Here is a 23,413-nt window from a genome sequence, read left to right as displayed (position 1 = left end):
TTTACCAATGCGAGCTTTAATGGTTTCAACTATACAACGGGAAGAAAAATAACCTTCCTATATACTGTTCATAGCAACACTCTATCCATAACAGTCTCAAACGGGAAACTGCCCAAATGCCATCTACAGTAGAACAGATAAATCTCCAAGTTTCATGTCCCAGGAACCCTGTCAGTCTCAGGCAAACTGGGACCATTGGTCACCCTAGCTGCTGCACACTGTAGAGGAGGTGGAGTTTGGAGTTCAAGGCCTGCTTTCCATGGAAACCTCAGAAGGTCATGTCCTAAGTATACAGACTATGTTCCAGAACTAAGGACAAAACCAAACCAGACCCACTGTAACCAAGCACAGAACAAATTCCGCATAGGGTCAAGGTGACCAACCAGTAATTTAAGTGCCTACTAGAACAAAACTTAACACTTTTCAGAGGGATGATAAGGTCATCTAGGGTCTCTATAATGTATCAGCTAAGATGTCCACTATGTCACAAAGATTAGTAAAAATGAAAAAATAAAGAAATGAGATTCATGGTCAAGAGAAAACCCAGTAAAGAGAAACAGAACCACAGATGATGTAGGTGTTGAAAATAGCATGTAACAATTTTTAAATATTGCTATGTGTGTTTTAAACACAACAAGAGAAAGGAAATTTCAGAAATTATATTGGACACTGAAAAAAAGAACCAAGTGGAAATCATAAAGCTAAAAAATACATTATCTAAAATAAAAAAAGAATTCATTGGATGGTGTTATTAGCAGATTGTACACACAAAAGAAAGGATTGGTGAACTTTAGAAATCATCTAAATTGAAGCATCCGGTGGGCGGGGGGGGGCTTGTTTCAATGAACTGTGGAACTTATCTAACAGGCTAACAAACATGAGAGGAGTCAAGGCAAGAAGTAAAAATGGGATGGAAAAAAAGTATTTGCCAGAAATTTTCCCAAATTAAGGAAAAAACACTACATACAGATCCAGAATATTTAGGTCTTGCACTTATCCAAGCCAAAGAAATACAACGGCAACCACACTTAGACTCATCACAGTCAAAACCAAAGATAAAGGAAAGATATTCAAGGCAGCCCCTCATGATTAAGAGAAACAAACTTCCAGTAGTAAAATAAATAAGTCATGGGAATGAAAAGTACAGTATCAGGAACATAGTCAATAATATTATAATAATTATTAATGTAATAATTTTGTATAGTAAATCACACTTATTATAGTGAGCATTTCATAATGTATGATTGTCAATCACTATGTTGTACACTTGAAACTAATATAATGTTGTATGTCAACTATACTTCAAATTAAAATAAGCAACCCCCCCAAAACCAAAACATACAGGGAACAAGTAGCATCACAGTTGACTTGTCATTGACTTCCACAGTTGACAGTGGAAGCCAGAAAACAAAAGAATGACATATTTAAATCATTGAAAGAATATTTTATGATTCCATTTATACAAAAAAAATTTTTTTAAAGCAGGCAAATGCTTACATTGTGTTAGAGAAGTCAGGATAGTGACTAGTTTTCGGGGGGAAATGAAGGGAAGGGGGCAAGAGTGGGGGGTCATGGGACACTGGAAACATTCTTTTCTTTATCTGGGTACTAATTATATTGCTGCTTTCAGTTTGTAAAAATTCACTGAGCTGTACACTTTAAAATACGTGCATTTCTCTAAGTATTTTAAACTTCCATGAGAAGGCAAGGAAAAATAAAACCCTTGTAAAAATACATGAAAGGATTAGAGAAAATATACATTTAGGACCCACTACTGTGTATAACGGTGATAGCAGGCATTTTATGAAAGCTTGTTATTATTGGTCTTATCATCATCCTACAGAAAGTTTTAGGAGATCTAAGTGGTCTGAAGAGTGGACTGAGAAGCCCTAAGCTCCCTGGGGGCAAACCTAACTCGTCAATTTCATCTTAAGCTCTTTTTAACCTGCACAGTGCTGTGTTTACAGTATTCACTAAAATTCTTATTGACTGTGTGCTTTTCCAGTTTAGGATAATATTCAGATACAAGGTTGCATTTGGACACTTCTGTTTCTGTCCACTGCATCCCACTTCATACTTTGTAGTTGTTCTTCTTCAGATTCTTCTAACCATCTGTTGACTTACAAAGATGGTGGTATCATTACACCTTTGAATGTTCTACATACAACAAATACCTTGCTTTTCCAGAAAAGGCATACAAATGCCTGAGAACTAAGACACCGAAAAGACAAACGTATAAACTAACCTAAGCAAATGACTGCAGGCATCTTTGATGCACACACACTCCCTCTGAGCTGAATCTTCCTAAGTCCAAAAAAGGCTAGGCCACCCAGAGTGAAGCCCCAAGGGAGAGGATACTGTGCTGCTGACCTAGTGTCACTGTCACAGAAACCAAAGCTAAAACACCACCATCGGCACTAGCTGCAAAGCTCCACTCAGTGTTGCCTTTGGCAGCAAACCTGACGCCCCTTATCAGCAGAGATACCTTTGAAGTAGCTGGCAGCCTTCCATCCTCTACGCAAATAAGTTCAGCTTGCCATTGTATTCTTTTCTCCAAAGAGGATCTCTTCATCAGATATGAGAGAATAAAGCTCAATTAATCAGAACAGATTTTTGCTACCATCAAGACAAACTGGGTAACAGGAACAGCTGTCTGTAAAGCCCCACGCCACGCTGTTTGTGATCATGTTATAATATGGAGGAAATCCAATCAATTGCAGATACTGTGTTTCATTGAAAGAGGTGCAGGGTGGGCTGGGGAAGAGAGGGAGGGGTAAATCAGTCAGCTACTCCTTCTCCCAAAGATGTCTCCAAATTAAAATCTTTCTCAGAAGAGCAGAACACAACCTTTGGAAGTCTATTCTTTCTCCATTTATTTAATCTACACTACCTACCAGGGACATTCGATTCTACTGGCATTGTGGATCACTTCTCCTTTACTTATTTATGACAACATGACCACAGAACATGCCTCCTTATAGTATCCAGTCTCCTCACATAAGCAAAGTAGCTGGACTCAAAAACTGTAGGAGCACCTAGGTGGCTCAGTCAGTTAAGTGTCCGACTTCAGCTCAGGTCATAATCTCACAGTTCGTGGGTTTGAGCCCCACGTCAGGCTCTGTGCTGACTGCCAGCTCAGAGCCGGGAGCCTGTTTCAGATTCTGTATCTCCCTCTCTCTCTGACCCTCCCCTGCTCACGCTGTCTCTCTCTCTCTCTCTCAGAAATAAATAAAACATTAAAAAAAATTTTTTTTTAAAAACTGTAGAAAATCCTGTCCTCCTCTAAAGGGGAAAAACAGGTAGGTAGGTAACATGCACTGCTTTTGGTTTCAAATCTCCTTTATCTTTTTATACTGACAGACCCATTTCCTTGGTGCCAAATGAAATCTGACCAGTCATGGCAAGTCTGGGACCGATCAACCAATGGGAAAGGATATCTGAAGACTCTAGAGAAAAGAATTAATTGTGCCCTCTTACATTTCTTCCTCAGCACCCTTCTAATATCTCCCACTTTCTGCAGTGTGACTTCTTTATCTGAGTCCAGATTTTCCCTTTGTCACCCTCCAAGAATAAAGTAGGGAAACCACAATGGGTTGCCCAGCCTAAATGCTTCAACCTTATTTCAGGGGCAAATGTGGCTCACCCACAGATAGATACAGATAGACAGGATCTTATGGCTTCAGATGTCTTCTGTGCTCTTGGGTTTCCCCAAGATGGAAACTAGAATACCCACAAGAGTGGTTTTCAACCCTGGCTGTATGCAAGAATCACCTAGGTTCTATCCCAGAGACTGATTCAAAAGCCCTGGGATGGGGCCTTGGCATGCCATTTTTTAAATTATTTGTTTAATCAACTTTAATGAGGTGTAATTTACATACAGTAAAATGTATACAGTTGAAGTGTACAGTACCAGTTTTGACAAATCCAAACACTCATATAACCACCATCATAATTATGATAGTATGACATTTCCATAATCCCTAAATTTCCTTGTGTCCCTCTGCAGCCAACCTCTCACCCTACCCTGGCCCCAATGCAATCACTGATTTGCTTGCTGTCACAATAGATCAGAGCTATCTTTTCTAAAATTTCTTATAAATAAAATTGCACAGAATGTTCTCCTTGTGTCTAGCTTCTTTTAATCAATATAATGTTTCTTGAGTTCATCTACATTATTATATCTATCAGCATTTCATTTCTTTTTATTGCTGAGTTGTATTCATACATGGATATACCACAATATGTTTTTCCATTCATCTGTTGATGGATATTTGGGTTGTTTCCAGTTTTGGTTATTATGAACATAATATGGGTCTAAGGCAGTTATAACAAATTACTGCAAGCTTAGTGACTTAAAGCAACATGAATTTATTCTCTTAATTTTTAAAAAAAATAACTGTATTCAATTTATTTAAACTAAACAAGCACATAAAAAAACACTTCACCCACATGGAGGAGGGCACTTGTGGGGATGAGCACTGGGTGTTATATGGAAACCAATTTGACAATAAACTATTTGTAAAAAGCAAAACAAAACAAAAAAAACTTCACCCTTTTCCGCACCCCCACCTCCCCCTGCCTCTTGCAACCACCACTTTGTTCTCTTTATCTATAAGCTTAAGTTTTTTTGTGTTTGTTGGTTGCAAACATAAGAAAGATCATATGGTATTTGTCTTTCTCTGTCTGATTTTACTTATTAGCATAATGGCCTTGAGGTCTATCCATGTTGTTGCCAATGGTAAGACCTCAAACTTTTGTATGCCTGAATCCTATTCCATTGTATACCTACACTACAACTTCTTTATGCATTCATCCAGTGAGAAACACTTATGTTGCTTCCATATCTTGGCTACTATAAATAATGCTGCAGTAAACACACAGGCGCATCTATCTTTTGGAATTAGTGTTTTCGTTTTCTTTGGATAAATACTCAGAAGTGGAATTGCTGGATCATATGGTAGTTCTATTTTTAATTTCTATTCTCTTACACTTCTGGAGGTCAGAAGTCTAAAACCCATTTCACTGGACCAAAACTAAGTATCAACAGGGGTGCCATCCCTCTGGAGGTTTTCAGGGACAATCTGTTTCCTTGTCTTTTCCAGCTTCTAGAGCTGCATTCCTTGGCTCATGGCCTCTTCCTTCATCCTCAAAGCCAGTGGTCTAGCATCCTCTCCCTGCGACTCTGCTTCCTCTGCTTCTGTCACACGGCCTTCTCTTTTATCTGTAATCTCCCTCCACCTCCTTCTAACAAGAACACTTGTGACTGCATTAGGACCCCCTTAGATAATCAAGCATAATATCCTCATCGCAAGATCCGCAGATTCAGCATATGTGCAAAGTCGTACATGGATAAGGTAAACTCACAGATTCCAGGAATTGGGACACAGACATCTTTGGAAGGGACCAATATTCAGCTGATGACAAAAGCTATTATGAATAATTAGGTACAAGCCTTTGTGTAGATATATACTTTTATTATCTCTTGCATAAATACCTAGCCATGGCATTGCTAGGTCATATGGTAAGTAGACACTTAACTTTATAAGAAACAGCCAAACTATTTTCCAAAGTGGTTGTACCATTCCAGAAACATAAGAGAATGCCATCCATCCTTACTAACACTTGTTATTGTCAGTCTTTTTAATTTTAACCATTATAGTGAGTATGTAGCCCTTTCCTTATTGTTTTAGTTTGCATTTCCCTGATGATTAATGATAGTGAGCATATGCTTAATTGCCACTTATACATCTTTTTACTGAGGTGTCTCTTAAAGTCTTTTGTTTATTTTTAAACATTTGGGTAGTCTGTTTTCTTATTATTGAGTTATATGCATTGCATATATATTCTCTCAGTCTGTGATTTGTCTCTCATTTTCTTAACAATGTCTTTCCAAGAACAAAAGTCCAAAATTGGTGATGTCCAATTTATCTTTTTTTCCCTTTGATTGTTCATGCTTTTTGTATCCTAAGAAATTTGTTTCTTCAAGGTCACAAAGATTTTTTTTTTTTTAACTCCACTAATGAGTCTTACACTCAGGCAGAATTGAGAACTACTGATCTGTCAGGAATCTGACCTAACTTGCTTAATTTAACCTTCCCACCATAGAAACTTAGGGTAATAAAGGCAAAACAAAAGTATAGCTTGTTGGAATACTATAAAAAAAAAAAAAAAAAGGAGGGAGAGGAGAGGAGGAAGAGGAAGAGGAAGAGGAGGAAGAGGAGGAAGAAGAAGAAGAAGAAGAAGGCAGCGGCAGCTGAGTCTTGGGACTGTCTGAATTGACTGGCTTCCAAGACTGTGAGTATCAGCAGCTAAGGGCTAGAAACAGTGAGCTAAAAAGCAAAGTCAGAGGTACTTTTGGTGTGTTCCAGCTAAGTGAAAGAAAAGAGAACAGAATTGTCCTCTCCCCTGTGGGAAAAAGCACACCCAAGTTTACTTCAGTTTAAAATGGGAAAGTGGGAAAACTGATTTCTATTCTCGGTGGGATTCTTTAGAACACGTCTCTCACAGAGACGATGTAGAGCTGGAAGTCAAACTTGGCAGTGTTTGGCCACTGGTTTTGAAGCCACCGCATTAAACAAATGAAGGTGGCAGCAATAATATTTGCCTAAACCTTGGTTCCAACAGGGGTTAGACAGACTGAGCTTTCATTACACGAAAGGAGATGTCAGGAGCACCAAATGGGCTCAATTTCCCCTGGAGTCCTAGACAAAGTGGGTCTGTTTCTAAGCTGTGGACAGGAGGCTACTTTCTCTAGATGTTATATTTAGCTAAAGGAATCTCTACCATGGCTTCGTGCAAAATGTAAAATATGTCCCAGCAGACATAACCACAAACCAGAGGGCCAGCGAGGAGCATCCCTTAAGGGGGTTCAGTAGTACAGAGGGGCCAATTGTGCAGCCACCCTGACATCCCCAAATTAGCAGAGTTAGCTGTGAGCCAGATTTTTGGCCAGTTCTCACATTTAATGAGTCTTTGTTTCCTTCTTACTAGAGGTCCTGCCCTTGGAAAAAAAATACCTTGTCCAATTTCACTGTCAACTTCCAGCTGCTTGCCCAAACACCAGGTAAAAGAAACAACCCAATGTTGATGTCTAACACCTCTAAACCTTTTGTGTGCAGGAGAAAAGGTTGGGTTAATTCCGCAACTAAGTGAAATATCTGGATTCAGTAGGAAAGAGTAAGAAAATCCAGCATACTCTCTACTCTGCACACCATACTCAGAATCCTAACAGAATATGTAGAATGAAACCTCAAGTTCTAGGGCCAGATGACTGGATAATACTAGCCTCACCTCATTTTTTGATTAATCTCTCTAAGCTTCGGTTTCCTCCTTCATAAAGTAGGGATAATAATAGCAACTACTTTATGGAATTATTGTAAAGATAAGTAAAGGTTCAAAAAATGTCAGTTTTGATTATTATAACCTTTGCTAGTGAATCAATAAGTTTTATAGATGAAAAGAAAAAGAATTATAAAAGGAAGAAAGCCCATGACTTCTGCCAGTGAGAAACACATCCAAAATCACATAAAGCTTAGGTGAATTTTCACAGTTAAACCAGAAATAAAGGTATCTTTTCTAAAACCTGTGTCTCCCGAGAAACATGGATTTCCTTTTTATTTCTGGAACTGAAGTTATAGGTTAAAAAAAAAAAAAGTTTATCTACTTTAACAGTTGGATTCCAGTTTGGCATCTCTTCATTGCTGGTCACTACAGATAAAAGAATCTGAAACAGTGCTTCATTGCTCAAGAAAGGTGGTCTTTAACTGCCTACGCCAGTCCCCTCTCCATACCCATATCCACTTTGGTTTGCCCGTATCCTGGGGACTTCAGTTTACTTACCACAGTTTAAGAAAGGTCACCCAATAACCAGAAGGAAGCTCCCAATGTAGGATACCCTTGTCATCACAGAACTACAGTGTATTATTAGATTTTGAAGGCAGCATGAAGATCATACAGGCCAAATACATATATTTTTAACTTTAAGGAACTAAGGCACAGAAAGAAGTAATTGTCTAAGGTTTCAGAGTTACTGGCACAGCTGAGCCCAAGAGAAAGAGTTACTTGGAAGAGACCTCTGCTCTGATAGAGCAAAGTAAGCCTTGGGAAGCTTCACATAACTGACAGCATGGCCAGGCTCATTCCTTAGTTCTCTTATCTGATTACTATATCTTAACCCATGGGATTCTAATTCTTTATGTGCAACACACTTTAAACAAAAGAGAATAAAAAAATTGAGGTATGGAAAGAGAATGTTTCTGTGCCCATTACTAGAAAGCAGAGAGGCTCTCAGCTAGCCAAAACAGCATTAATTTATACTTGTCATCAGCCAAGCCAGCTTCTACCTTACAACCCTCTGCCTACACTGGATCCCAGGGGAGAGAGGAAAGAGATTATTCCCCCAGCGGGATAGTAAGCATTGGCTATTTAATAATCCTATGCATATCTCTAATCAACTGTAATTTAACTGATGAAAAGTTATAAAGTTCAAGAGAAAGTCCTGTGAGCTGCAACCGTACACAATAATATGAATAAATCTCACAAACATATGTTGAATGAGAAAAACCAGACATAAAAGAGTATATACCATATGAGTCTATTTATATAAAGTATGAAACAAGTAAAACCAATCGCTGCTGTTAAAAGTGAGGACAGTTGTTATCCTTGGGGGTTGGGACATCCCTCTCAACCCTCCAACCATTAGGAGGAAGCATGAGCAGGGCCTTTTGGGTACTGAACTAATCTGTTTCTTGATCTGGGAGCTGGTGACCAGGTGTGTTCAGTTTGTAAAACTGTATTTAGATGTAAGCCCGTGGTACGTGCACCTTTCTTCAATGAAATGTAATATATACCCAGTCCTGTGAATAATGAGAAATTCTTCCTTATACCCCCAGCAAAGAAATGCATAGTTTAGGGAGGCCAACTCTGAGATGGTAGACAGGAATATCATCCATGGGCAGATTTTCCTTCCGGAGGGCAAAGGCCCCATGTCTCATATACGACTCATGCACTTAGACTTTTGGTGAAATGTGAATGGCACTTGAAGAACCAGAAACACTTGTTGCTTTAATACTGACTGCCTTCAGCCTAAACACCTGTGAGATCTGGATGGGCCATAACACTTCTTCAGCTTGGTTCTTCTCTACCCTTCTAAAGCTTGGAGAAAAGGATGCTGAAAGCTTGGGTGAAGTCTAGACAGCTGAACACCCCTCATAGAAGTTTTTCCTTAGAAGAACAGAGAAAATGAAGGAGGAAACGATCAGTCAGCCCCTGTCCTTCTAGAGATAATCTAAGTGGCTGTCAAGGTCACAGTGAAGAGCCTAAGTACATCTGATTACTGTCGAGGTTCTACCTAAATAGGCCTAAAAAATTTTTTTTCTCATAAAAACTATATATTTAAGGAGTATGACATTATGATTTGATATATATACACAGTGAAATGATTATAGTCAAGCTAATTAACATATCATCTCACCCAGTTACCTTGGGGTGTGTGTGAAAAAAGCACCTGAAATCTACTCTCTAGCATACTTCCAATATTCAATACAATATTAACTACAGTTGTTAATTTTAGTCACATCCACACACCACCAAGTGTTGCAGAATAATTCAAATGAATGACAAGGAAGCTAGAGCAGATGCTGGAAACTGTGAGGAAATGGTGAAAAGTACCTTCACCTCTAAATGAAGTATGGCCCCAACCACAGTTCAGCCAGGTCACTAAAAATAGCTGGTGAACTCCGGGAAGAGTTACCTTTCTCTTCCTTCTTTTCATTGTCGGATGCTTCATATCCTGTCTCTAAGACACAGGAAAAGCCCCAACACAGATGTAATTATGTAAATGGAAGATTCTAAATCAGTTCTTTTTTTCACCTTGGTGTAAACAAAAGAAATTGGGCTCTAATTCCAGAGGTACTTAGATCTGGAAAACTTCCTAATGTTAAGAATTAGAAAACTGGCTGCTATAGGCCACAGCCCTGTTTACTGAAGTCTTTTCTCTCCCAGCCTCAAATTTTAACAGTGGATTTTATCAAATGAAAACCAATGAATTTCCTATATATATATGAAACCAACGAAATAGCTCTATATGCCCTCTTTATATCCGTAACTGTGGGAAGATTATTCGCCTTCTTTAAAATCTGCTGGGGATGTCAGCGCTTGAATGTTAGACATGGTACATCATGTACAATGGTTGGGACTTTTGCCACCATTTGTAACCAAAAGCATGAATCAGTGACTCCACTGAGAGCTCAGGTTGAGAGAACTCCTTAATTTACAAGAGACTATTTCCACTACTGACAGATAAGGTCAATTTGGCATAAGTTTCTTAAGCTTACCACAATTAATTCTGATTTTTCCCTTGGTCAGATTTTTCAACTTATACCCAAGGGATTATGACAAACAACTGAGTTCCAAAAGCATTCAGTGACCCAAAGACCAAGATATGACCTGATAAGAATAACCAAATTCATAAGTTCATCTTGGCCAAGAGGATCACTGGGAAAGAAAACTAAATCGAATCACAGATATACATGAACTAGAAGAGGAAAACTTAAAATGACACCGAAGGTCCCTGAATCTCAACAGCTTTACAGCTTACTCAAGGAAATCAAGCAAACACCATTATCACTGATATATACAGATTATGAATTATGTTGCCAGTCTTGGGGTTGTATACTTTGCAAATGGTTACTCTCCCAAGGTTACTATTAATTCAACTCAGAAAGGAAGAAAAGAAGGACTATTCAATATATTTACTCCACGAGACCATGGTAGGGAATGACCAAGAGAAAGCTGTTTAAGTGGGCCAATACTATGGTCTTCTCTTATATACAAGATGGTGTCATCGCTCCACCCAGATAGCTCCATGTCTGGAAATAGCTATGTACCTTTTTAAAGAGTCTTCCTGAGTCCTCGCTGACTTGGACAAATCGAGGAATGATATTATTCAGGTAGATGTCACTCAGGGTGGTGTGGTCCCTGCTCTCCCGCTTCACCTGGTTTAATAGGAGATTCCAGCAGTTGACTGGAGAGAGAACATTCTGATCCTTCCTGCGGAGAAACAACAAGAAAGAAAAATCAGTGTTGGTGAGTAGCCAGAGCCAACAGCCATGACTTACAGTCCATGTCACAAAATCACTGTGATCAAAGCCAAGCCAGAAATAGATAGCTTTCTTAAAGCCTTCACCTCTAGTTTTCTCTTTTTCTAAAAACTCAGTGCAGAAAATAAGAATAGTGAGGAGAGGGAGAAGAGAGGAAGAGGGAAAGAGAAGAAGAGAGGAAGTAGTATCTGTTGAGCCCCTATAATGTTCTAGGAACTTGGAAAATATTTGACGTATATGATTCCCTAAGTTTCATCATTTCCTTGTAAGAAAAGAACTACCATTATCCCTACTTCACTAATTAGAAGACTGAAACTCAGGTTGCTACTTGCCCACAGCTCGTAAGGAGTCACAGAGACATTCAGAAGGGGTCAGGGACTAGACCCACAGCTCTGTCCTAACTAGAACAGGTCTAGGCTGTCTGACTCCAAAGTCCATAACCTGAGCCACTGAGTCATCTGGCTTGTGTCTAGGGTTGAAGACAAAACTTAGATAGAGGTCTAGAGACAAAAATCATGAAAGTACCACAGGCCACCCCGCCTCCCACATTTATCTATATTCGGATTCAGTGAAGTCAACCTTGGAGGCATTTGGCATGAGAAAAGTCACTAAAAACACTCCAGTACCACAGAATGAACTAAGGAGGTTTTGACTTCCACTAGTTGAACCATTACGTCATGTCCCTTACAGCCAAGAGCACAAACCATATCTGAACACCTGTATTTCTGCAGCTTCTACAGCCCGAGGTGGGCAGTAAAGTGCCAAACCTAGGTGCTCACTTCTAATGAAAACACTGTGATCCAAAAGAATTTACTAATCATTGACTCCGTTCACAGCACTAATTAAAGCAACAGTAAGTTCTCCATCTGCAGGTTGGATTTCTTTAAAAAGACAAACAGAAAGTAGGGGCTGTTTGTTGTATTATTTATCAAGGGCTTACTGTGCACTTGGCACGTGGCTGGGCCCTGTCCTTGTGTTCTTTAACTTGAACCCTACAACCACCTGATGAAGGGGGTGTTATTAAGCACATTCAGGAGATGTGAGAAATTGGGCTGAGAAAGGTTAGATATCTTGTTCAAGGTCACAGAGCTAAAGAGTGGCAATGCTCGAATTCAAACCAAGCCTTGTGATTGTAAAGAATGCTCTTAATCATTGCAAACAATCACAACCTGTTTGTTCTGGTCATTTCTCTTTTCCCCCCTTTCCTCCCTGCAGTCAGACTCTTAATGAAAAGAAAGTTGACAGTGGCTTGGTTCCTGAGTCAGTACTGCCTCCATTCAGAGCTGGAGGCTCTCGGGCAGCTGTGATCTGCAGAGCATGGAGTTCAACTTTTGAAGGGGCTTTTCCAATTCTGTAGTAAGGGAACCATTAGCAAATAATCACACCACAGCTACTCTGGCCTCAGAACACACCAGACCATTCAATCAAACAGCTGTCTAACCAGCACCAAGAAGCTACTTCAAACCAATGAATATTGGGACTCCAAACTGAAACTGTTCTATATCTGCCCCTTACCCCCACCTCTGCCCCAGGCATCACACATCTACAGTCAAAATACTTAGTACTGGGGCGCCTGGGTGGCTCAGTTGGTTAAGCATTCAACTCTTGATTTCGGTTCAGGTCATGATCTCACGGTTTGTGAGATGGAGACCTGCATTGGGCTCTGCGCGGACAGTGTGGAGCCTGGTGAAATTCTCTCTCTTTGCTCTTCCCCCACACGTGTGTGTGAGAGCTCTCTCTCTCTGCCCTCTCCCAAAATAAATAAACATTAAAAAAGAAACAAAAACAAAATACCTAATACATATGTGCTGACCACTTTGACAACGTTATGTCTACTATCTTTCTTGGGGAAAAAATGAAAAGATTTCTATGGAAATAAAAATATATATACTAGCTGAGAGAGATATACACATGCAATTAATCCACTCTTTTCAAAATGTTTAGCATCTGAAAAACAAACCATTCTATTCTATTCTAAGGAATAGAAACAATCCTATGCAAAGCTGAGCATGTGCATTCACTGACCTTCGCTGTTTTCACTGCAAGAAAACTTCCAAATCAGTTTCAGTTACAAAACCCTAAATAATGGAATTTACTTTTTTGTTGGCTGGCAAAGCATCCGTGTCTTCGGTAAGCATGGAATATATCAGGCAATTACACTTGCATTTTTAAAAGGGCAGATTTCACAAGATCTTAACTTTACTACTGGTTTCAGTTGGCTTCTTACAGGTGGACATGGGTTGGTGGTCTCTATCAAGTCTTTCTTACGGTGCTTCACACACAAAAACGGTACTACAATTCGATTTCACAGACATATAAACATTTGTGTCTTAGGTGAACAAAATACAGTATCAGGGGCTTTTAGTTATAAAAAGTTCTAAGGTGATAAAGTACTTTTAGCATATATATTTCCATCCTTACAGCATGAAGTGGGATGGCTGTTATTATTGGTCTCAGTGAGCAGGAGTTTTTAAAGTGTGTTCTGGGAAACTCTGGAATTACAACGAATCACATTTCAATTTCAAACAACTGTCACACATCCATTCAAATGAGCAACCCCCAGTTAAACGTGCAAGGGACCCAGATTCCCTGGGGTAGACACTACCACAAGATCTCTGGGTGGCTACGTGAGCTTCATTGTATGCAAACTTTGGAATAAAGAATCAATGCATGTATCTGAACTTCTGAAAAATGAGCTATTGGTTAGAATCCACGTAGCTCTGCACAGGTTTTGCCTTTAATTCAAGCCTGTGTGCCTCCTTAGGTAAGCTGTTTAGGTGAGCACACGGCGTGACACACAGTGGCCAAGTTTAAATTACATGCCACAGAAGGGCTCAGGGGCCTATGCTGGGTTCACGGAACACCATGGTTGGGTAGTGCACATGTACATGCTCAATGTCATCCCATCATCATCAATTGTCTTAAAGCTTATTATACATTTCTGGGCTTATCCAATAATATTTACGAAGGGGAACTGGAATAGCTGCTAGGTAATGTTAGTGATTCGACTTCAAAACAAAAATATCCTTTTTTAAGAACCTAGGCCAATTTAAAACCCTCTCCAGATTATAACTCATCTATGTGAATCAGGATTTTCTTGATACTGGGCAGCCCAAACCTGAACCAGAAATAACGTGGAGCTGAAATGGATATAAAACTGCAACTATGATTCATAATTCCGATTTCATTACGGGGGGGTCATGAACACATCCTCACTGTTCTCACAGACTTACCCAGTAATGAGTACTCCTCATAAATTTGCACTTGAAAAGTGGATTTACACCAATAAGAAACGGCTTTGATCTGCTGCACGTATGGGGATTCTACGCAAGATTTTTATTTTTAAAAAGTCTTTAAAGATAGTCTTGGGTGCCTGGGTGGCTCAGCTGGTTGAGCATCCGACTTCAGCTCAAGTCACGATCTCATGTTTGTGGGCTTGGAGCCCTGCATCAGGCTCTATGCTGATAGCTCAGAGCCTGGAGCCCACTTTAGATTCTATGTCTCCCTCTTTCCCCGCCCCTCCCCTGCTCCCACTCTGTCTCTCTCTGTCTCTCAAGAAAATAAATAAAACATTAAAAAAAATTTTTTTTAAAGATAGTCTTAAACTCTTGTCTGCTTCTTGTATGGGTTCTCTTTAAACTCTCTTTTATTATGACTGCCACTTTTCAGGCAATATTTTTGGTTCTTTGAGTTTGTATGCTTTCTTGGACATATTCGTCCTTTCAACCGAGGTGTTTTAATTAATTCATTTATTTATTTTGGGGTGGTGGCAAGCAAAGGAGGGAAAGGCCATGTAGCAGGAGGGGAACACCACAGAGACAATTTGCCCGGCCAACAGGAACAAAGATGAAACACACTTCAGGCTGGAAAATAAGCAAGTCAACGAGACGTGATTTCATAGGGAGCATATTAAGGTTCTGCTAGAGTGGTTTCCTGCTTCAGCAGCTCTGCAGCCTTATTTTATTTGGGGCTGCTCGAGCCGCGGGAACTTGGTTTGGTTAGCAGACTGAAATTTGTCTTTCTATCTTTTCCATCTATCATTTGTTTGCACAGTGTCTTTACTTTCTCCGCGCCTGGAGTCGGGTTGTGTAATACTTGGGCATTTAAAGAAAAGGGTCTGCATCCCTTAGGAATGTACTGAACAGCTGCAAACCTCCTCAAGCACTAATCCCTAAAAAGCAGACAAAATATCCAGAAGTATTTTTCTTACTTAACATTTTTTTCAGGAGGCAGATCAAGAAAACATAATACTACACTTGAGAGAGAAGGACTCTGGAGTCAAAAAAAAAAAAGGAGGCCCAGAAAGTTACAAGCCGGCTCTGCATCCACAGAAGAGATTCTTGTTAGAAATGCGCTGAGCTAAACGTGCACAGCTGAATCACTGGTCTCATATACATCAGCTCAGTTTTTCTCCTTCAACTTAAGACTATTTATGGATGTTCAACAAACTGAGCAGCAAATGCTCAAAGGGATTTCTCTACAATATCTAGGGTAAAGAGAGAACGCTATAAAGGTCCAAGCTGGCCTCTATATTACATTTCCTTTTTTTGGGGGGCGGTGGGGGGCATATTCCCTCCTCTGCTCCATTACAGCTGTCTCATCTATAAAATGGACACATGCCCTGTCGGTGTACATCTAACCTTCTAAAGATCTTAGGAGCAGGAATGTAAAATCCCAGGAGCCCTCCTGGCCTAAGGTGCCATTTAATGAAGAATTGCTAGGCTCCCAGCTCTGCAGATGGGGCACATGACACAAGCTTGGCATGACCGGATGGCTTGAGCTTCTGTGCTTGTCTACCGAGGTGCGTTTCCTGTTGGGTCAATAGTCTCTGACCTGCCCACCTACAGGGCTGTTGTGCGGCTGAAATGAGACGCTGAATGCAAGAGAATTACGCCAACAGTGAAGCACTATACAAATGTGAAGAAATATCATTATTTTTATTTCCAAACAAACTAGGATCGGCTTTCATCAATTTCCAACAGGCTCCTCACCCGGCCCTGGGCCAGGGCCAAGAGCGCAGCCTGCTGAAAATGCACAGCCCTTGGTAAATAATGGTGGGGATAAGACAGCAGCAACAGGCAATTAACCAAGCAGCTGTAAGTCTCTGGGAAGACGTGAGGGAGATACCAACGGGAGAGCAGAATTTAATCTCCCCCTGTCCTCCCACTAAGGACCAGGGTGGAACAATCAGTCCCGCATTCCACACAGGGAACTCTGTGCTGAAGGAGACAGGAAGGAAGCCACAGGGAACTCAGATCACCGGAACCCTAGATGCTTCAGCAACTTCCTCTGAGCCTCTCTTTCGCAGAATTCCCACCAAACCCGCCAGTATGTACACAGGGATGGAAAATATCAATACATCTAAGAAAAATACCATTTCTCACATTTGAAAAGAGATATAGATGTGATGACAGACAAAACCCAAAATGAGTTAAACACATTCAATATATGTTATTGAGCACATAACTATGAAGAGGATATATGTTTTTAAAAAGGCACCTGCTTAATAAAAGGGATCATTTAGTGACAGTTGGACAGGGAACTAGTGACAAGTGGGGAGTCGGATTTTTAAGCCTAAATTCCCTCCTGGCACCTTGATTAAAATGAAATGAACTGAGGCAGTCAAAGAGATTATTTTATTCAGATGAATGTTATTAGCCTTTCTGGCTTATTTTCTCTATTATGCATTTTGCTGATGCTGACAGAAGCAGACGGGCTGGATGGAGAGGCAAAGCCGCAGCGGATTTATGGTTTGACAGTGCCATGCATAAAATCAGACCCTTGCTGACCCAGATAAGCTAGAGGATGGATGGGATTTGCTGGGGAAGGTGTTGGGGGGGCGGGGGGGGGGGGGGGGGGGAGACTCACCAAGGTGGGAAGTGACTAGAAAAAGATTCTGCTGGAAAGGTGGCTGCTGGTTCTTCGACCCAGGAGTGCAGTGGCAGCCTGGAGGCATCTTTCAAAGACAGCAGGCAGGGAGGGAGGGGGCAGGCACACTTCTAGGGGCTTATCACAGCTCCTGATTCAGCTTTGCCAGCAGTGAGATCAGGGTAGGAGAGCTCAGAGACAGAGAAAGGGCCAAAGGCAAAAATGTATATTCTATGTATGGAGAAATGAGATTTCATTTTTAGGGACAAGTTAATCCCACAAATTGTCCTTGGTAGCTTAGACAGATGATTAGAAAGGATTCAAGCCGTGGTGTACCCACCTTACTCAAAATAGTCTAAATTGTCCCCTATAATCAGGTTTGGGGGAAGTGCTGTATGGAAATGGAATTCTTGTGGCTCTGGATTTGTTCCAGGGAGTCCAGCCACACCCCTGGGATCATGGCTTGTCCAAGAGCTGAGACCTTAGGAATCTGCTTTGATGTTGAGAACTGGCCTAGCACCGTGTCTGACATCTTAATAACTATTTCCTGAGTGATTATAGGACCAAGGTTCCCCTGGGTTAGGTCAGAGAAATGGGAGAGGTTCTTAAATCTGAGCCATTGTAGACCCTAACTGGAGATGTCTCCCATCAACTGATGGACAAGCAAGAGATTTTGCTTGCCTTTCAACCATCCCACCTCACCCCATGTTCATGGCAGGGAGAGGAGGCTGGAGATTCTTTTAATCACTTAAGACAGCTTTGTGGATCCCATGAGACCAGACACAGCAGCGGCGGAGGGCTTCTACACAAGATTTAAATCTCGGTCATTCTGATTTCTTGCCTAGATTTCTGAGATCTTATTGTCCAGACCCCTTCTCTGAGTCCTTGATCTCTAAAGTCTTTTTATTTCATTCATTCAACAAATATTGACTGAGCACCTATTATGTCCCAGGTTCCATTCTGGGGACTAGAGATAAAGGGAGCAGCATTCTTGTTTTGGACGGGCTTCTCCCATGTTTGTAGAACCTTCTGGATCCAACCCATGGTCTTCTTGCTCCTAGCCTGTTAGTCAGTTACAACCCACATCTTATCCTGGTCTTGATGCCTGTGTGTGCACTGACCCTTTGTGAAATGCTGATCTAGCTGACGTAGAAGATCTGCCTGCCCAGCAGCCTTTCCTGTGTAGACCTGGGGTCTTCCCTTTGTTTATACCCTCCGTCTTGCCACTAGCACTGTCAGAACTGTAGGGAGGTATAAACAAGGAGGCTACTAAACAGTCCCTGTGTGCTCTGGGTACAATCTAAATGCTAGAGAACAAGCACTATGTATTCCACCCCAATACAATCCATAGAACCAAAGGCCCAGAAATTCATTTCTATATGACATTTCCCTCCCTGAAAGCTCCTCAAAATAGGCTGTGATCATATCAAAAGATGTGAGCTGACTGATTCACTTAAAATAAAACATCATACTGATGACTGAGGAATAATAAAGTAATACATGTTTCTCAGTTTAAAAAGATTTTTAAACCATCTACGTTAACAGTTAACACATACTTCTTATAAATAATAACTTATATAATAATTCCATAGAATGATCTGCGAATAACTCTGCAATTATATCTTCAGTTTTTTCTTCTCTAGTTAATTAAGACGTCACCAGAAACCCCATAAGTAATTACAGCACATGACAAACATACAGAGGGAAAAAAAAAATACACGCAGATGTGTTCGCAGTTTTCAAATGAATGAAATCTTGGGAGATGACTGAGACAGACAGCCTGGCTCACCCCTGGTAATTCATTCCAGAGAAATAAATACCTGTCTGTGCCAAACTGGAATGATGTCACTTAAAAATCCACACACTTATTTTCAAAAGAGTAACCACTACCTTGGGAGCTGGCATCTCCCTGGCACCAGTCACGAGCAAAGAAGCTTGATCTATAGCCAGAAAATCCTGCCTAGTAAATGGTGCTTAACCATGCCAAGTACCAACAAGCCACTTGGGAAGAAAGGGTATCCCTAAGTTTCAGACCTCCCCTTCCTGAATACCTGCTAATGGAATGATGAGTTTCCTTACATGGCTCATGATAACAATGAAGATGGAGGAATAAAGAAATATGACTTGATCTGTGAAACTATAGAGCTAAATTGAATGAAGTCTAAATAGTCATAAGATCAACCCCACGCATTTATCAGTTCTCACGTGTTATTGTGATATTTACCTTGCCTTAGTGGAAGGAAGTCCTTTGAGGACAGGGTATATTTTGGAATAGTCAATGAATATCTATCACCAAGAAATGGGCGGGTACCTAACCAGCACTGACTAATGACAGATGCCACAGCCACAGAAATCTTTTAAGTGTTGTGCACAGTGAAACGATTCATTTAATGAATAGTTAGTATCTTCAGCCTCCATCAATCCCGCCTCATCAACTGCTGCAGCATCTATCTGGTTGGCTACTGAATGGCTTCAGTGGGATTTTGTACACCCACCGGCTTGTTTGCTCTGAATGACAGCATATTATTAACCAGGCCGATACCTTGCTGGCAAAATTTTAAAGGGTTGGATGCAGTAAGAGATGCCCTGGTCCATTTCCAGGTTAGCAGGTTATTGAGTTCTATAGGCCTGTGAGTAATCTGGATGAACGATCGTACCCACTCTCTGCAAGGTAGTACTCTGCAAAGCACCCTGAACCATGCTCATGACCTAAAGGCTAGTCTTAGTTCTGCCACTTCCTAGAGCCAGGTAATCTTGAATCAGTCACAGATGCACTCTGGGCCTCAACATTTTCTTACCTCCTTAAAAAAATAAATGGGAACAGCAAACCCACCCCGCTTAGCTCACTTGGCTATTATGAAGATCAAGTCAAACAAGGTGATGGCCACAAAAGAACTTCATAAACACTAAAGTGCTCTACATCTACAAGTTAGTACTGTCATCTTTTGTTATTATTGTTACAACCATTATTATTACTTGGCAGTCCATACAATGGGTTCACACTCACAAAACAAAGTGGCCAGAGTCATGTCTGAAAAGATAAATACATCTCAAAATTCCCAGGCCTTATTACCCAAATTTGCAATGAACTTGCTTTATAAATTTTATACTTCATCAGTGCACTAAAGAGGAATACATTTTCTTGCCATTAACTTATCGTCTGGTTCTCTGGGAACTCCCATGCTCAGTGAATCGCCTGTGCCCCACCTAGGAGCGGATTTAGAAGGGGGATTTGTAAAATGCAGAGAGAAACGCCAGGTGGCACAAAAAGTAGAATCATGGAGTGTCAGAGATAGCGGTGGAGCAGGGGAAGAACCCAGGTCTCCAGAGTAGCAATTACGTTCTTGTTTCAAGGTGGTTGTTGCTCAACTTCAACTGAAAAGCCTTTAGCATCTGTACAGCCCTGGTGCCAAAGAGTTAATGGACAATGTTCAGCTGCCCGAGCCCCAGAGCACAGAGCTATTCCAAGACAACACATAACAGGAATACCAAGGGTCCGTGAACTCAGAGGGAGCGAAACTGCTGGTGCCTGACGGCGCCGGAAAGCATGTTGACACACTGCATGTGGTTACACATGAAAGGCGAGTGACTAGGAAAAAGCAGTTTTGAATCCCACCCCATTCTAATTTGGGACTGTCTCTGGGCACCTACTGAAGCCTTGGGCCACACCCCGGCCACTCTGTAAAATGACCCTTGGGTTCCTTCACTCTCTACTCTGTGGCCTCAGTTAACTCCTTCTCTGCTTTCACAAGGGCCATTGCAGCTCTTAGAAAAAGAAGACTATCAAAGGAAATCAAGATCCAAGAGTGAGAATCCATGGCGGGGATTCTCAGTGTGGATTCAGATAATACCCACTGGTACCTACCATCTCCAAGTGAGTGTGTGACCTGAAGCCTTGAGCGGCCAGGCTTCTAAGCCTGACAGCGGCTGCTCTAAGTGCGAGTCTTCAGGACCTCAAATCACCTTGTATCAGAATCACCTGTGATGCTTGTTTAAAATGTGGATTCTGTGCTCCTCTGGCAAAAGATTCTGATTTGCTAGGGGTGGAGTAACGCTCAGGAATTTGCATTATAAATATGCATCCTAGGTAACATCATGCATGCCAGACTTTTAAGAACCAATGCTCTTAAAGCAATGGTTTTCAAACGGGGGTACAACCTATTAGGGGGTTAATACATCAATTTAGCAGGTTACCACTAGCATTTCCCAAAAATTGAAACAGAAAACAGTGGGACATAATAACACAGAAAAAAGTGGAAAATATCAGAGTACAACACACAGAGCAAAGATCTATCAGGATTGTTTTACAAAAATGCTGTTCTCAGTTATATAAAAATAGACCGTGAAATGTCTGTACATGTGTGTATTCCAGCTTGTACCATACTATATGTTTATAAAATCTTTTGGGGGTGACCCTTTTGAGAAGCTAATAATTCTCTTCCAAGAATGCTCCAAAGAAAGGAGAAAAGGAGGGAGGTGTTGTGTGTATACAGACCATAATTTGCATATGAGTCATGGGTCCCTGAACTTTGAGAAGCCCATTCCCTGAGGACATTCTCTTGAGGACAGCTCCTAAGGTGTCTAGTACTCTGGTCACAGTGGGCACCTGATAATTACTAGACTGTGCCAAAAACTTCTCCCTGTGCTCTGGAAATGACCACCAGTGTCTGCAAGGTGTCCCTGTAAGGTAAGTGTCTCCACCATCATGATTCTCTTTCTCTCATATTCAGGGTGACTAGAAATGTTGAAGCTCAACAATGTTCTCCAGAACATGGGGAGAAAGCTGTTCACAAATTGCAAGAATGAAGAAAACAGTGGTGTGGGTACAATGTCATTGTTTCCTAAGGAATGTGCTCCCTATCTATAGCACGCAAGGGTTGGCTGTGGGACTGGAGCCTTTCTGTCCCCTACTGATAAAGTCACTAGAGGAACAGAACCTTTATTCCCAAGTCAGTGACTTCTTTGACCATTAAAAGTACACACAGAGAACCCAACCTCATCTTCTCTCTATCGCCAAAGGGATAGAAATTCCTTAGTCTTTGATGGGAGATTCAAAAAAGGTACAGACAATTAGGAAAAGAGCAATGGCCCAGCTTGATCCTCAACATGGTTTCATCCCAATGGTTAAATCTACCTGCACAAAGAGAGGGTGAAATTGGGGGCGAAGGTTTTAGAAACCAGCCTTTGTCCAATAAGGCACACAAGGAAGAGATAGGAGGTGGCAGGTATAATGTGGAAAGGGGTCAGAATTTCCTGATGCTTTTCAGTAATTTGTTTTCATGTGGTGGAAACTGGCACAGCATCGAGGATGCTTTGGGTCCATCTGTTTTTGAACTTAAGTTGTAGGCAAGATTCAGAACAGCTGGAATCAGCAGCACTGACCATGTTATATGTGTCTGGAGGAAGGAGAGAAATAGAATGAGTGTGCAGGAGATGGAGGAAGAGAGATAAATGGGGCAAAGGAAAGGGAATCTGGAAGCCATCCTCAGGCAGAGGGGAGAAAATGGCCAGGTCAGAATTGGTACATAAGAGCTATTAGAGAGGCCAAAGCGTCTGAGGAAGAAGCCAAGGAGAAGAAACACTTGGGGCATCAGAAGAGGGAGCTAACAAATAGTCCAGCCACAGGGCCGGAGATTCTGCAAGTATGGGTGTCAGTGAGCAGTGTCCCAGGGCTTCACCTCCAAGAGGCCAGATCAAGATTGTCCAAGGCACATCGGGCATATGGCAGGAGTTACTGGTAAACAGTCTTCACAGTCACAGCCTAGAACTGAGATGAGAGCTGGATTCTTGGTTCCCTAAGTGCAAGAGAGGTGATCATGGAGAACAGCAGGGAGAGTGTGAGGGGAGTCATCTTAGGAGAAAACAAGAGGCACCACCCATATGGTGCAGCCACGGTGGGCCCGGCCATGAGGGGGAAATGGCCGCAGGATGGTCCCCCGTGTCTGTCCTGTGTCTGGCCCATGGCCCCAGTACTGACTTCTGATAATGCCCTGACTGTGTCTATGGAGAAGCAGGTCCCTCACCTCTCCCGAGGCTGCTTAATCTCTAGTCAAGAGAAAAGATCCGGCAGTGAGAAAGTTCAATCAAGACCTCATTCTGAAGGGGAAAACATTAAATACAAACAGAAATAAATAACCCAAATGGTGCTTCTAATAAGTAATATAGCCACACTAAAGGTCTGGAGGTTGGAAGAGAAGGAACTAGCAACTAACTTCTGAACACACTGTTTTGGTCCTTAAGGTTGAAAACCAACCAACCAACCCTCTGAACCTGTATTAAAATCTAGTTAGTAGTCTTCTTTTTCAGAGGCATGGGGTAGCAATTTGCAAACTATTTTGCGTATGCTCTAGAACTACAGCAAATAAATAAATATATTACGGGTATGACTCATAGACTTTAATATAGATAAGCATATAGATAGAGACACAGAGAAGTATGTGGGTATA

At 41.2% G+C, this 23,413-nt stretch overlaps 1 protein-coding gene across 9 annotated transcripts in view; it reads right to left on the bottom strand.

Annotated features, from left to right (window-relative positions):
- The window catches only part of SRGAP2 (SLIT-ROBO Rho GTPase activating protein 2), a 237,768-nt gene that overhangs the window by 107,443 nt on the left and 106,912 nt on the right, over positions 1–23,413 (bottom strand). For all 9 annotated transcript variants that reach the window (XM_039227569.1, XM_039227564.1, XM_039227565.1 and 6 more), the window contains exon 4: positions 10,887–11,049. In XM_039227569.1, coding sequence (XP_039083500.1) covers positions 10,887–11,049 — 163 coding nt within the window. The remainder of the gene's footprint in view (positions 1–10,886; positions 11,050–23,413) is intronic.

This window comes from Hyaena hyaena, unplaced genomic scaffold, assembly GCF_003009895.1.
Source record: "Hyaena hyaena isolate Hyena2069 unplaced genomic scaffold, ASM300989v1 scaffold_28, whole genome shotgun sequence".
NCBI classification, from domain to species: domain Eukaryota; kingdom Metazoa; phylum Chordata; class Mammalia; order Carnivora; family Hyaenidae; genus Hyaena; species Hyaena hyaena.
The sequence above is the reverse complement of the archived record's forward strand: the minus strand, read 5'-3'. Positions and strand labels throughout refer to the sequence as shown.